The sequence below is a fragment of the Drosophila suzukii genome, chromosome 3 (assembly GCF_043229965.1).
Source record: "Drosophila suzukii chromosome 3, CBGP_Dsuzu_IsoJpt1.0, whole genome shotgun sequence".
NCBI classification, from domain to species: Eukaryota; Metazoa; Arthropoda; class Insecta; order Diptera; family Drosophilidae; genus Drosophila; species Drosophila suzukii.
This window is the reverse complement of record NC_092082.1, coordinates 22572434-22586108: the sequence shown is the minus strand read 5'-3', so window position 1 is coordinate 22586108 and position 13675 is coordinate 22572434. Positions and strand designations below refer to the sequence as shown.

The 13675-nt window shown below is 44.4% G+C and overlaps 4 protein-coding genes across 16 annotated transcripts; 2 read left to right on the top strand and 2 right to left on the bottom strand.

The window, feature by feature from the left end:
* Window positions 1–728: 728 nt before the first annotated feature.
* eIF2beta (eukaryotic translation initiation factor 2 subunit beta) lies at window positions 729–2584 on the top strand. Its single transcript, XM_036815833.3, has 3 exons — window positions 729–884; window positions 1079–1478; window positions 1997–2584. The coding sequence occupies exons 1-3, from the start codon at window positions 870–872 to the stop codon at window positions 2518–2520; spliced, it is 939 nt and encodes a 312-aa protein (XP_036671728.2). The 5' UTR covers window positions 729–869; the 3' UTR covers window positions 2521–2584.
* On the bottom strand, window positions 2522–3332 carry ver (verrocchio). The gene has a single exon (XM_017076979.4). The coding sequence runs from the start codon at window positions 3244–3246 to the stop codon at window positions 2587–2589; it is 660 nt and encodes a 219-aa protein (XP_016932468.4). The 5' UTR covers window positions 3247–3332; the 3' UTR covers window positions 2522–2586.
* A 575-nt stretch (window positions 3333–3907) lies between these two features.
* Gcn5 (Gcn5 acetyltransferase) lies at window positions 3908–6812 on the top strand. The gene is made up of 3 exons (XM_036815366.3): window positions 3908–5275; window positions 5327–5979; window positions 6041–6812. The coding sequence occupies exons 1-3, from the start codon at window positions 4017–4019 to the stop codon at window positions 6568–6570; spliced, it is 2442 nt and encodes an 813-aa protein (XP_036671261.3). The 5' UTR covers window positions 3908–4016; the 3' UTR covers window positions 6571–6812.
* A 399-nt stretch (window positions 6813–7211) lies between these two features.
* On the bottom strand, window positions 7212–13358 carry tral (trailer hitch). 13 transcript variants are annotated; one of them, XM_036815368.3, is made up of 7 exons: window positions 12834–13357; window positions 11260–11760; window positions 9956–10515; window positions 9661–9888; window positions 9172–9401; window positions 8750–9111; window positions 7212–8689 (listed from the first exon to the last, which is right to left on the bottom strand). In XM_036815368.3, exons 1-7 carry the CDS (start codon window positions 12952–12954, stop codon window positions 8682–8684), a joined length of 2010 nt encoding a protein of 669 aa, XP_036671263.1. In that variant the 5' UTR covers window positions 12955–13357; the 3' UTR covers window positions 7212–8681. The 13 variants fall into 13 exon arrangements, with proteins under 13 accessions (XP_036671263.1, XP_036671265.1, XP_036671270.1 ...); XM_036815370.3 differs by having other exon boundaries at window positions 8750–9108; XM_036815375.3 differs by having other exon boundaries at window positions 9691–9888.
* Between the last annotated feature and the right edge of the window lie 317 nt (window positions 13359–13675).

The following is a 13675-nucleotide window of genomic DNA, read 5'->3' as shown; positions in this document are numbered from 1 at the left end:
CTAGCGGTAACTATTGAAATTATAAAAAATGATAATAGAGATTAATGACCCCAATAAATTTTGTATTGCCATTTTCTATAAAATTTATTTTAAACAAATAAAAGGCCTTTACTTAGAAAAATTGGTTTATTATGATAAAGATATTTTTAATTTTAAAATTGTAGTTGATCGTTACTTAATGCAGATTCAAATGTATACTACCGGTATACAATTTTTCTTCGAATTAAATTTAAGGACTTCCACGTTAACATATTCAATGAATAGTTTAAAAACTTCTTCCAATTGTGTAAGTATTTCTAGTTTCTAACACCTCCTCATTAATATTTATATTATTTATGATACAAACAAAATTTGGAATGCGCATTTTTAAAAAATAAACAAAACTATTTTCAAAAATCATAAATAAAAAAGGAATCTCATAAATCCATCAGATACATTTTTTAAATTAAACAAAGCTCTAATCAAAGATTTTAAGAGAGGACATTCTAAAATATATATATCCTAAATGTCTCACACAAAGAAGCGTGATGACTACTTTTCTAGTTTATAGAATAGTCTAAATGCAATTACTTTTCAAAGTTTAATAAAAAATGTAAGATAGGTTTTATTAATAAGATTATATTTTTAAAAGCATTTATATTTATTTTAGGTATAATTATTTATTTTTAAATTTTATGGGAGTCAATTGGTATGTCTTGAAAATGAAATGGTATATAATGGTATTTATTTTCAGGCCGGATGGTATTTTCTATTGTTAACAGCACTGTCATACTGTTGCCGTGCTGTCACTTTTGGCTGATGCAATTGCAGTTTTTTAGTTAAAACAAAATTAATCTTCAGTCAACTAGTATTAAAAAAGCATAAACACAATGGACGCGGAAGACGTAAGTTCAAAAAACGGCAGCAAACAATTTTAAAGTGGAGAAAACCTCCCAAGAAAATTCGCATATGTCCGTACATGTGCGCCCTTGTGTGTGTATGTGTATTTACATATTTGTGTATGGGAACTGGGCGAACAATGAGGTTATGTTTTCCTGATCCGGATTTTACCATACCGACTTTCTCATGAATTCCGCAGGGTTTCGATCCCACTTTGTTGAAAAAGAAGAAGAAGAAGAAGACCACCTTCGACCTGGACGCGGCATTGGGTCTGGAGGACGACAGCAAGAAGGAGGATCCCCAGGATGAGGCGTCGGCGGAAGGAGGTGCCGCCGCCGAGGAGGATAATCTAGATCTGGAAAGCTTCGGCAAGAAGAAGAAAAAGAAGAAGAAGCCCTTCAACATGGACGAAATCGAGGCAGCAATCCCCAGCTTCGGCGGCGATGATGCGGTCGCCACCGAGGAGCCCGAGGAGGAGGAGATCAACCTGGACATGGACTTCTCGATGGCCAAAAAGAAGAAGAAGAGCAAGAAGAAGGACCTGGACGAGCTGTTCGCGGATAAACTGGACGACGACAGGAGCGAAGACAAAGAGAATGGTACGGTTACTAATGGAAATATGTTTTACACTTTCATCAGTTTGAGCGAGGCTTTAATCATGTCTAGAGTTAGAAATGCAGCGATATTGGATAATGTTTCACAGTTTCATCAGTTTAAGATACACTTTTATCAGCCTTCTTGAGTTAGTGATAAAGCGATATTGGATAGTGTTTCACAGTTTCATCAGTTTAAGCTAGACTTTTATCATGTCGTTAGTTAGTAATGTAGCGATATTGGTCACTATACCAGGTTATTCTTTTTATTAATGTCGCCACCTTGAAAGAGTAGAAGCTTTTGAACAAACAATTGTCTTTAAATACCGTTTCATATTTATGAATCCATATGCATTAACCCGGCTTATATTCAGGAAATTATTTAAAATGTTCTTTCAGATGTTTATAAGGAACATTTCAAGAATATTATATATATATAGCTTAGATTATTAAACGAACTCTGTTATTCTAGGAACCATCGTACCATCGTCTTTAACCCATCTACCGTCTCACTTCTTTTACAGTCGAGGATAATAGTTCCACCTGGTTTGGTTCCGACCGCGACTACACATACGACGAGTTGCTGAAGCGGGTCTTCGAAATCATTCTCGACAAGAATCCGGACATGGCCGCCGGTCGCAAGCCAAAGTTCGTGATGCGACCGCCGCAAGTGCTGCGTGTGGGAACCAAGAAGACCTCCTTTGCCAACTTCATGGACATTGCGAAAACGCTTCATCGCCTGCCCAAGCATCTGCTAGACTTCCTGCTGGCCGAGTTGGGTACCAGCGGTTCCATGGACGGCAACCAGCAGCTGATCATCAAGGGTCGCTTCCAGCCCAAACAGATCGAGAACGTGCTGCGTCGCTACATCAAGGAGTATGTCACCTGTCACACCTGCCGCTCGCCGGAGACGATATTGCAGAAAGACACGCGTCTGTTCTTCCTGCAATGCGAATCCTGCGGCTCTCGCTGCTCAGTGGCCAGCATCAAGTCAGGTTTCCAGGCTGTCACCGGCAAGCGTGCCGCCATCCGAGCAAAAACAACATAAATTCTCCTTATTTAAAGTTTGATTTTTTATTACCAGTAAAATTTCAATACAAGAAAAAACCCAATGTTATTTGTTTCTTGCACTCTGAGTCTTGTAATTCCTGTGCCAGACTGATAGGTGGTCCGCAAAGCCAATTTCCAACTTTCGGGATTTACCGCTGTCGATAAAGAACGCAAAGGCATCCAAGCCCACCTTTCCCCTGAAGATGTTTGGACGACCGCGCAGGAAGAGGCTATTGCCCCTCGTTATGGGCGAGGGATCTATATACTTCATGGCGGTCTTTGAAAGACGGATCAAGCGTTCTGCTACGGGTCTATAAGCTTCAGAGGAGACCAGCGAAGTGGCTTCATTGTAAAGGCTGCTTAGTACTTGTCTGTTGGCTGGCTTTTTGGCAATACTCGCCTCCAGATTTCCCGTGCCATCGTCAATTATGTATTTATTGAAGCACTCATTGTGGGTTGCGAATCCAGCCACAAACCCATAAACAAAGCAGGTGCGAAAGTAAATTGGAGCTGCATTACTATTCGCATCACACGTTATGAAAACATGTTCCCTTTCCGGATCCTCAGTTACCCGGAGAATGTGCGAGATTGTCAGGGGTATATTATTATGAATCTTTGGGCCAGACTTTTCGGAATCCGGTTTTTTGTATTTTTGCTGGTTTTTGCGAATGATGAAATTGTCCAGCTGGTTTTCAATGTCATCGAAACTTTCGTGTAACTCCATTTAATTTGATTAGTCAGCGGCAAATTCAAAATGAATGTACGATTGCGGTGCATTTTACATCAGCTGCTAGCGAAAACAGATGTACGGACGGGCGTAGGCTGTTTGGTTTTTGTGGTTACTTAGGGGGATCAAAGAATCCATCCCCCTAGCTACAGCCATGAATTTATCGATATCGCGCTCATGGGTGTGGCATGCTCCTGCGGGATGTTTTCAAAAGGGGTCTACATTTATTTGTTTGAATATAAATCGACTTTATTTTTTGTAATAATAATTATCTAAATTTATTAACTTAATAATAATTTATTTTAAAACGATTATTGATAACATATTATATATATTTTATGAATTATATAATTTTTTAATTTAACCTTAATTATTTTTGTATGTGCTATTAACACCAACTAAAACGTTTTTCTGTTTTCCAGAAATAAAAAAAAAATTTTTGTCAACGATCGAACCCCTTTGACAATCTCAAAATATTATTACTACGACCATGAACATTTTTTCAATAACATTTTAAGTATAAGCTAACTGTCCAGATAATAAATGTATTCAAAGTACAAGAATAATAAAATGATAAATAAAATATATGTATTACTTTAACATTTATTTCACCATAAAGAGAAATGCAGCGGAATAAAAACCCAGGTTGGCAGCTCCTTTTCGCGCACAGCAAGTGGGCAGGCTCGTTGTGGCGCTTGTGAAATTAAAGAAAAAGTACACTTTGTGCAAAACTAACCGAGAGAATCGCATTATCTGGTGATCTTGGAATGTCTGGTGGTCCATCCATAACGCTAAAAAGCCAACCAATCGATGGTAACAACACTGGGAACGCTGCGGCGCAGCAGCAGCAGCAGCAAAGTGCGAATGGCGCAGCATCTGCTGCTGCATCTGGGGCCCCTGGCGCCGCCCAGAATCCAGGAAACGGCGGGGCAGTAGGCGGCGCCAGTGGCCCGGCGGAGGGATCGCGGCAGAACAGCCTGCAGCGGATCCAGCAGCGGAAGCAGAAGGTTTTCAATCTGCCCGTGCCCCAGAAACTGGCCAAACTCTCGATGTACTCCGCCTGCCAGTCGGAAGGATGCCGCTGCACCGGATGGAAAACCCCGCAGGAGAACCGCCATCGCGATGTGGAGTCCTCCTACTGTCCGGAGTTCAACGAGGAGTGCCGCAACGCCAGCTGCCGGCACTCCCTAAGGATGCACATTGCGCACCTGGACAACATTTCGAGCTCCAGCATGGACGAGCTGCTGGGTGCCATCATAGACATGGAGAATCTGTTCATGTCCATGCAACGCGTCGAGGACGAGGACACCAAGAAGGTGTACCTCTACCTCTTCCGCCTGCTGCGCCAGTGCGTGCTCACGCGCCAGCAGGCGGTCATCCGGGGTCCTCTCGGAGATCCGCCCTTCGAGTCGCCCTGCATCACCAAGGCAGTGCTTTCGTTGGTCTTCTACAAGTACAACCACCTTAACCCGACTGAACTCCAAACCATAACCGAGGTGGCCAAGACCTTCCTGAACTTCTTGAACCACTACAACTTTGAATCGCCGTCGACTAGACGGGGAGATCTCACCCATGAGGATGCCTCAAACTACAAGATTAACTACACAAGGTGGTTGGTTTTCTGCCACGTGCCCGCCTTCTGTAACTCCCTGCGCCAATTTGAAACGTCCTTGGTCTTCGGGCGCACCCTCCTGCGCACTGTGTTTCAGTACATGTCCCAGCAGCTCAAGAAGAAGTGCATCTTGGAGCGTGATCGCTTTCCCGAGGACAAGCGTTCGATCATCGCGCAGATGCCCAAGTTTTTGGAGGCCCTGCGTGCTGAACTGCTGAAGGATGACTCGCCCATCTGGGATCCTAACTACCGGCCACCGAACTCCTTCGTCATCCAGCAGAGGAAGCGTCATCAAGAGGTTGCGCCCGTGGCTCCAAGTGCTGGCTTAGGAACTTTAGGGGGCGCTAAGCGGACAAATGTGGGCGAGCCGCTCCAGAAGAGAATCAAAAAGGAACCCACAGATCGCTCCACCAGGTATGTTATCGTTGTCTTTATTCAATGCTGTTACTAATGTTCCTATTCCAGTGAGAATTTGGACGATTTGCCCACGGATGTGGTGATGCGCGCCATGAAATCGGTGTCCGAGTCAAAGACCACCAACAAAGCCGAGATACTCTTCCCGGTGAATGTTTCCCGCGATGAGAATGTCAAGGCGGAGGAGCAGAAGCGGGCCATCGAGTTCCATGTAGTGGGCAACTCACTGACCAAACCGGTGGACAAGCAGACGGTTCTGTGGCTGCTGGGCCTGCAGCTCGTATTCGCCTATCAGCTTCCCGAAATGCCGCGCGAGTACATCAGTCAGCTGGTGTTCGACACCAAGCACAAAACCTTGGCGCTCATCAAGGAGAACCAGCCCATTGGCGGCATATGCTTCCGCCCGTTCCCGTCGCAGGGCTTCACCGAGATTGTTTTTTGCGCGGTCACAATGTCCGAGCAAGTCAAGGGCTATGGAACGCACTTGATGAACCACCTGAAGGACTACAGCATCCAGAGGGGCATCAAGCACCTGCTTACATTCGCCGATTGCGATGCTATCGGCTACTTCAAGAAGCAGGGCTTCTCCAAGGATATCAAACTGGCGCGGCCCGTTTATGCGGGTTACATCAAGGAGTACGATAGCGCCACACTGATGCACTGCGAACTGCATCCGAGTATTGTCAACACGCAGTTTATTGCTGGTTAGTTGGTAATGAAGTACCAAGTGATGAACATATTTTACTCTTGGTTTCTCCTTTCCAGTGATTCGCAATCAGAGCGAGATTCTGAAGGAGCTAATTGCTCAACGCCACAGTGAGGTGCAAAAAGTAAGACCCGGCTTGACTTGCTTCAAGGAGGGTCTGCCCTCGATTCCCGTGGAGTCAATCCCTGGTCTGCGGGAGATCGGTTGGAAGCCGCAAATGCGCCCAGCCAGGTCTGCGAGGCCCCTGGAGGAGTCATCCGATCCGGAGAAGCTGGCCACCTGTTTTGCGTCCGTTCTGCAGTCCGTGCGTCAACACACCACCGCATGGCCCTTCCTGCGTCCAGTGCCTGCTGCCGAGGTTCCGGACTACTACGACCATATCAAGTACCCCATGGACCTGAAGACCATGGGGGATCGGCTCAAGAAGGGGTACTACCAAACACGCCGCCTGTTCATGGCCGACATGGCCCGCATCTTTTCAAACTGTCGGTTCTACAACTCGCCCGACACTGAGTATTATCGTTGTGCCAACTCCCTGGAGCGCTATTTCCAGACCAAAATGCGCGAGCTGGGACTGTGGGACAAATGATGCAGTGATTCTGAGGAACCTTGTATAAAACCGAATATTTAATCTTAACTAACGGAAAACATTATCGCTATTTATTTTAGAATTTTCTGCGACAAAAGACAAGAGTGGATAATTACTTATAAACGAAATTGATATATGGAATAAGCTTTTTCTGGAAACTACTAACCAAGCGCCTTGTCTTGTTCATTTAGACGGGCTTAAATAAGTTGCCTATAGAAAGAATAAAAGAGAACTTTCACCTACTTATCTAATCACAATCATTATTTAAGGCAACACATATTAACCAACCCTCAAATGAGAAAAAGCAAAGTTGGTTAAATGATTTGTAACCGCTACATTTTGTCTTAACTTTTTATTTCACTTTTGATTTCCTACATTCATTGTTTGCATGCTTTTAAAGTTAGGATTTCTCTTTGTTTTCGTTTGGTTTAGTAAACATTTGCTTAATAATGTCAGTTATAAAATTATACTGTATTTAATATTAGGGGCGGGAGTTAAATCGAATTTCTAGGTCATTGTACAAAGGCTCATGCATTAATCCGAGGGTTAACGATCCGTATCTTTTCCAGGCTGCGTCGGAAATTGCGAAAGCTATCGCGAATTCAGGCCAATGGTACAATGAAAATGTTAACCGTAGTTGCTTACTTTTGAATTCAATTATCTTTTATTACATGGTATTCAGTTTTAATTTCAATACGTGGTAGTCTTTACAATTTAGCCATTACTTGCGAAACGTGTTTTCCGTGTTTAACTCGATAATTGCGTATTTATATACATACATACATATGTAGAGCTAATCAGGGTGAGCATATATGGAGATATACATATTACATACAATTAGATACATAATTTATGATTACATAATATTGAAATGTGTGGTTACTCCTCCTTCCTCCCGTTTCTGAAAGTGCGTGTTAACTACTGTCCTCCGATAACCAGAGTGGACTCTATTCGGCACTCGGCGGTTTGTGCTGAATTCAATATAAATATATATCTGGATACAAGGATAACAAACGAATATCTGAAGGACTTCAGCTGGAAACATGCATGCACACACGTAATTTTACTCGGTTTCAAGGCCTCGATTTCAACCGGAGCAGCCAGTGATCACACAATCTTAACATTTACATCGAGAACATCTTATTGTTTCAAATCGTAAGTATACATTTCATTACAGGCGTGGCGAAAGAACGTGCAATTTGCAGCCCAACCGAGATCAGAAAAAATAAACTGTACGAAAACTAATCTTTTGGACTTTTCTGGCAGACTCTAAAAATGACAAATTTTCTAATGCTTGGTTATTTTTTTTCACATTTTTGGAGACTTCACTCTTCAGCTGGGCTGGATTGACTTTTTACAATTGTGCTTTTCAAACAAGCATAGCTGCCGATTTTATTTTCACTTTCATATTTAAAATGCTCTTAAATAATATATTTAAATGCTAGTAAAACGGTTCGAGTGTTGGTCGATGTTTTACGCCCACAAGAAATACAGTATTACAATCGGGTTTCTTTTCTTTCATTCAAATAAAAACGTATTAATTAGCTTTTATTTTAGTTTTGGGAATTCCATGGATTTAATTGGTTGCTCCATTAATTTCATTATTGTTATCGACTCCGCCGCTAATTCTCCGTGTTTGTAGCTTTTCATACTTATGCTTACTATTTTCTTCACATCTATTACTAAATATATGTATGTATGTAGGCGTGCCATTATCTCCTCGTTATCAATACCGTGTCTCCTGCTCAGCGAAAGGCGTTGGAACCAGCCATTTACACAAAACCTAACAGATGGCCGGTTCACGTTCGCTAGTCGTTCAGCGCTCATCATCATGATCGCCAAGCACACGGTGGTGGGCGGGCAGCGGAGTGCTCCCCAGGACGTCGTGAGAATTGTAACACTAATTTTAATTATACAAATATATTATGCCGTTAGATCCATAACTCGAAATTCCTGATAATAAGAGCCTGTGTGTCGTCGATCGTTCGGTCGGTCGGTTGATTGGGTTGCTTCGAATAATTAGCTTTGCAAAGAATAGGATATATACTTTCTTCTCAATTCGCATTCATCAATTGGGTTATTTAAAGTGGTTGTCCACTAGCTGGGCGGCACTATTGAGCTGTAAGGGCAGAGGTTTTTAATATTTTCCAAAGGTATAACAGAGCTAATGGCTACTCACAAACTGCCGCCACCTGTTGCGTCTGCTCTGGCAAGAGGGACGTCGACTTTGTCGTCGTGGTTGTGGCGTTCGGTGCATTGGAGTCCGTGGCGTTGGATCCAGGTCCCACGTTGTTGGCCGCCTTCAGCGCTGCAGCCGTATTGGCATTGCCGTTGGTGATGCTTGGGATTCCGTTGCCGCCACGGTTGCCGCCGCCGTTGTTGCGATTGTTGGTCCTGTTGCGGAAGTTGCCGCCGCCGCCCATGCGATAGTTGTTCCGGTTGTAGCCCGGCGCACCTCCGTATCCCGAGTTCATGCCGCCGTTGCCCGCTCCGCCCATGTTGCCATTGTTGTTGTAGTAATGGTTGCGTCCGCGGTAGCTGCTTTGAATTCATTTAAATTATGGTCTGCTCAGATAGATGACTTTTTTTAGCGCCACTCACCTTCCTCGCCGGGTCGAAGACACTCCGAAGGTCTCGGTGTTCAACTTGCGCTCCTGGCGCCAATCGTTCTTCTTGTTCTTGCTGCGATCCTGGGCAGCCTCGCACGAGATGTTGTCGAAGAACGATTTGGTCTTGTCATAGCACACAGCCACGTCATCCTCCTCGGGCTCGTGCTCTCCAGCGCCTGTCTCGTTGCCAGAGTCATCCTTCTTGTCCGTCTCGCCATTCAACTGCAAATAAGGGAGATTCAAAAATGTGAGTTACTCTTAACATTTGGAATCTTGGGTTTAACTACAAGGAAGTATTACAAGTTCTAACAGATATATTTTTTTTATAAGTATGATTTTAAGGAAAGGAAGTAAAGTTACTTATAACAAAAAACCAGGAACACCATTTAAGCGAATGTCTCACTTTAAGCATTATCTACTTATCTTATTAGGTTCAGGGGTAATTTGTGTTGAAAACATAAAAAATGTGTGCTTGACTTACTGTATGGACGCCTTCAACCTTCTCACCCACCTGCTCATTGGTTGCAGTTGCAGTGGTTGCCGTCGAGTTGGTGGTTGGCTTGGCGGCGGCATCCTCGGCCACCTTGAGCTTGGCAAGCTGGGAGCGCAATTCCTCGAACTTATTGTTGGCCTGCTCGAAATCAAAGTCGCCCTCGAACTTGATCTTGTTGCGAGGCTTGTTCTGATTGGCCGACTGCGGACGATAGCCCTGTAAGTACACAATCGCAAAAGGTTAATAAACCATATATACATAACGTAGTCGCTCGACGGCATACCTGATTGGGTCGCATGGGGCCTCGGGATCCCATTCCGCGATTACGCATCATCATGTTGTTGGAGTTCTGGCCACCGCGGTGCATGTTCCAGGCCGGGTTGTTACCACCTCCATTTCCGCCTCCTCCACCGCCGCCGCCGCCGTTTCCGCCACGCTGCTGCTGCTGTTGCATTCCATTACCGCCGCCGCCGCGATTGCGCTGATTATTGTTGTAGTTGTTGCTGAAGTTGTTATCCATCTGTCGGCCGGAGTCACGACGATCCCGCTGCTGGTGGTGCTGGTTGTAGAAGTCCGTGCCACTTCCGCCGCGCTGTTGCTGCTGCTGCTGCATGTTGTTGTGGCTAGGACCGCCGCGCTGCTGCTGCGCCTGCTGCTGCTGCTGATTCTGGTGCTGCTGGTGGTTCTGGCGCTTATGTCCTGCATCGCGTCCGTTGCCACCCTGGCCAGCGTTCTGCTGCTGGTGCAGCTGCTGCTGCTGGGTCAGCTCCGCCGTGGGACTCACAATCAGGCTGATGGGCGTCGTCGAGCGCGAGGCTCCGGCCAGCATGTCTAGAACGGAAACTATACACATATAGAGGACGCAACGAGAACGAAAGGAGAGAGCAATGCGTGCAGGCATCAAAAGATATTATTGAAAATATGAATTAGATTTGTACAATTTGTAAAAACACCCTAACAAGAAAAGCAGATCCTTCAAAATCATTGGCCCTAATATAACAACTCATTTGTGGTACTTTACTTTTAAGGCGGTATTATCCTTGAATATTTATATCCATAGGTTGACATAATCGCTTATTTCGAAATGCAATTACAGTTTTTATCAGCCGTGAAAGCATGTACTAAAACACAATGTCGGATAAGATAAAAGATATTTGTTAAGTTTGAACTTATCTAAATGCAATTAATATTTTACAATGTATGGTTATGGGAAACATTGGTTATTTATTAATATGCCTGCTAGAAAATGAAAAAAACTATTTTTTTCTTAATCAAATATTATTTAAAACCCTTTTCAAAAATAATATTTTATCAGTCCGCATGCCTAAGAATGTGTTTTTTTCAGCATTGAAACAAATACGATTCCTTATCTGAAACCATACATATAACAAGCAAATCGGAACCACATTTTAAAGTGGAAACCGGAACTGGCGTTAGTACGTTATATGTTTTTACCAGAAGTAATTGAAGATCATAAGTAATTGAAGGCCCTTAGTGCAAATTTACTACAAGCTAGTTTTGTACTCAGAATAAACCCTATATTACTTTGTGCAAAGTAATTAAAAAGTTCTTTCTAACCGAACTCACTTGGCTGTTTCTGCTGCTGGGGCTTCTGCTGCTGCTGGTTGCCGCCGATGTGCATGAAGGGGCCGTTGCCCGGGGCTCCAGATCCGGGAGCGAGCGATCCGCCCGTGTTTCCCACCATGCTGGCCAGACTGGGGACGCCCAGGTTGCCAAACGGATTGCCGTTTCCGTAGCCGGGGGCTCCTCCTCCAGGAGCTCCGCCGGCGCCACCACTACCTCCTCCACCTGGCATTTGGGGCGGCTGCTGCTGTGACGGCACCTGCTGCTGCTGCTGCGGCGGAGCGTTCATCCCGCTGGGCATGGGAAAGTGCTGCGGCATCTGGGGCGGTCCGTTCTGGAGCTGCGCCTGCATGATCGCCGGGTCATTATGGTGCGGCAGCGTGTGGTTATTAACTACGCGAATGTCCTTGATGTCCGATCCCCGGAAGAGGATATAGTCGTAGATCTGCGACTGCGGCGCTATCTGGAACTGGGTGTCCCGATCTTCCGTGCCAAAGGACCGCACTAGGAAAGGGAAGAGGGATACAAAATGGTGAGTTTTAATTAGGTTTCAACTAATTAGGTTTGCCTAAAAGGCAAAGAATGTTACTGCAGCAGGGTGGATCTCAGGAGCACTTTCACAAACATTAAATATTATATACTTTTATAATTCTGAGTTTAGGTCAACACTCCTATCTTAGCAAATATATATTTTTATAGTCGGTATTAACCATAAAAAAAAATTAAAATTAACATGTATAAAGTATAGTAAACTCTCAATGGGTGGTGGAACATTTAAAAAAAATTAACAATTTTTTAAAAACTTAGTTTTACCGATATTTCTTTCCAGAACTAGTCATTTCGAATAGTTTTCCGACAGTGCAGCTTACACAGGCTACATCTCTTCTATGACTACTCCAATTGATTTTAAATTTCGGAAGAATATTCTAGGCACAGTGCATTATATAATTAGATCATTTTAAAGTCGAAATACAAGACTGCAATCCCATGTAAACCCATTAAGGTTAGGCCGCGATTCCTATTTAACCTCAACAGGGAAACGCATGTTTTGCCGGTATTTGTGCGTTCTCCTCCACTTCTCCTTTTTGCCTTTCCAGGGCACTGACACTCGTAACGGGAGCCCGAAGATCCCGTTATCTGGCGCCAAATCGAAATTGTTTTTGCAAATAAACAATTGCATTGGAGATTTGCAAGAGTGGGCGAGTGTGAGTGTGTCGAGATGGTATATATGTGTGTATGTGTGCCATGTAAAATCCAAAAGCAACACTGTACAACAACAAGCGAGAGACAAAAACAGGCCAAAGCCAACATGACAAACAAAAAGCATAAGTGAGAGCGCGAGGGAGAGAGCGGCAACTGCACACTCGGCAGAGTATGAAATTACTGTAAAACTAACAAAAAGAAACGAAAAACGAAAAAAGGGGGGCGCACACAAGAGAAATGGAAGAGTCCATTTTCTTTTGCGATGAACCGTTTTTTTACAGGGATTTTTGGCGCAGATTACGGCACCCACATATATCCCGTATATTTAGCAATTACGTGGGAGATTTCTAGGGGGGCGCTACGGAAATACTTACCACTCGAGAGCGCAATGGTGCACTCCTGCGGATCCACGGTGTACAGGCGGCCCTCGTATCGGATGTCCGCCTTGGAAATGAGGCTGATCTTGGAGCCCAACTCCGGCAATCCCCCGCTCATCTTGGCTGTACTTCACTGCGCACTCACACCGGGTTACAAACTATATTATTAAGTGCTTCTGCCAACAGGCCCACGAATTTCTCTGGCCAAAAGCAAACAATTGTAGCGAGCGCGACGACAACGATTTCTCGACGGTTTCAGGCCTCTGCCTCTGCTCTTTTCTTTACTTTTTTTTTCGTTTTTTTCACACGCAATTGCCCTCCAGTTGCAGGTCGAATTTGCGGCCAATCGCCTTCCAGCCGCGTCTGCTTTGTGGAGCTGGCTGTTCGCACAAGTGCGGCAAACGCTTTTCCAATGTCTGTGGTGCAGCACACACGGCTTTAGATGTGAAAATTGCAATTTTCGATGCACAAATCTTTGCTCCGTCCGTCTGCGAAAACCTACCCGTCGAAAATGAACGATGAAATCGGGCGAGTGCTCCGACGGTGTTGGAAAGCGCGTGCGGAAAGCAGCGGCGGCGGCAGTGAGCTAATAATATTAACCATTTTCGTTTACTTCTGAGGCGGGAAAAAGGAAAAGCCACTGCATCTTGCTAAAGATATTAAATGCTTCCATATAGTGCGTTTCTGTGCATAAATTTTATAAAATTGGGGTTTTCCCCAGGGCAACCCTGCTTGCAACCCTAAATGCAACTCTGCAACGTGAGTGTGCGTCCCTGAATTTTTCGGCTTGCCTCGGCGCTTCTTTTTTTTCCCATTCAAAGTAAAACGGCATCTGAAAT

Excerpts from the sequence above, each read along its gene's own strand:
- eIF2beta (XM_036815833.3), top strand. Across the intron at positions 1,479-1,996 it reads GAGCGAAGACAAAGAGAATG|TCGAGGATAATAGTTCCACC; the intron begins GTACGGTTACTA and ends CTTCTTTTACAG.
- ver (XM_017076979.4), bottom strand. The coding sequence starts at position 3,246 with ATGGAGTTACACGAAAGTTTCGATGACATTGAAAACCAGCTGGACAAT.
- Gcn5 (XM_036815366.3), top strand. The coding sequence starts at position 4,017 with ATGTCTGGTGGTCCATCCATAACGCTAAAAAGCCAACCAATCGATGGT. Across the intron at positions 5,276-5,326 it reads CCCACAGATCGCTCCACCAG|TGAGAATTTGGACGATTTGC; the intron begins GTATGTTATCGT and ends TTCCTATTCCAG. Across the intron at positions 5,980-6,040 it reads CAACACGCAGTTTATTGCTG|TGATTCGCAATCAGAGCGAG; the intron begins GTTAGTTGGTAA and ends TCTCCTTTCCAG.
- tral (XM_036815369.3), bottom strand. The coding sequence starts at position 12,954 with ATGAGCGGGGGATTGCCGGAGTTGGGCTCCAAGATCAGCCTCATTTCC. Across the intron at positions 10,516-11,259 it reads CCAGCAGCAGAAACAGCCAA|TTTCCGTTCTAGACATGCTG; the intron begins GTGAGTTCGGTT and ends ATATGTGTATAG. Across the intron at positions 9,889-9,955 it reads GCCCCATGCGACCCAATCAG|GGCTATCGTCCGCAGTCGGC; the intron begins GTATGCCGTCGA and ends GTGTACTTACAG.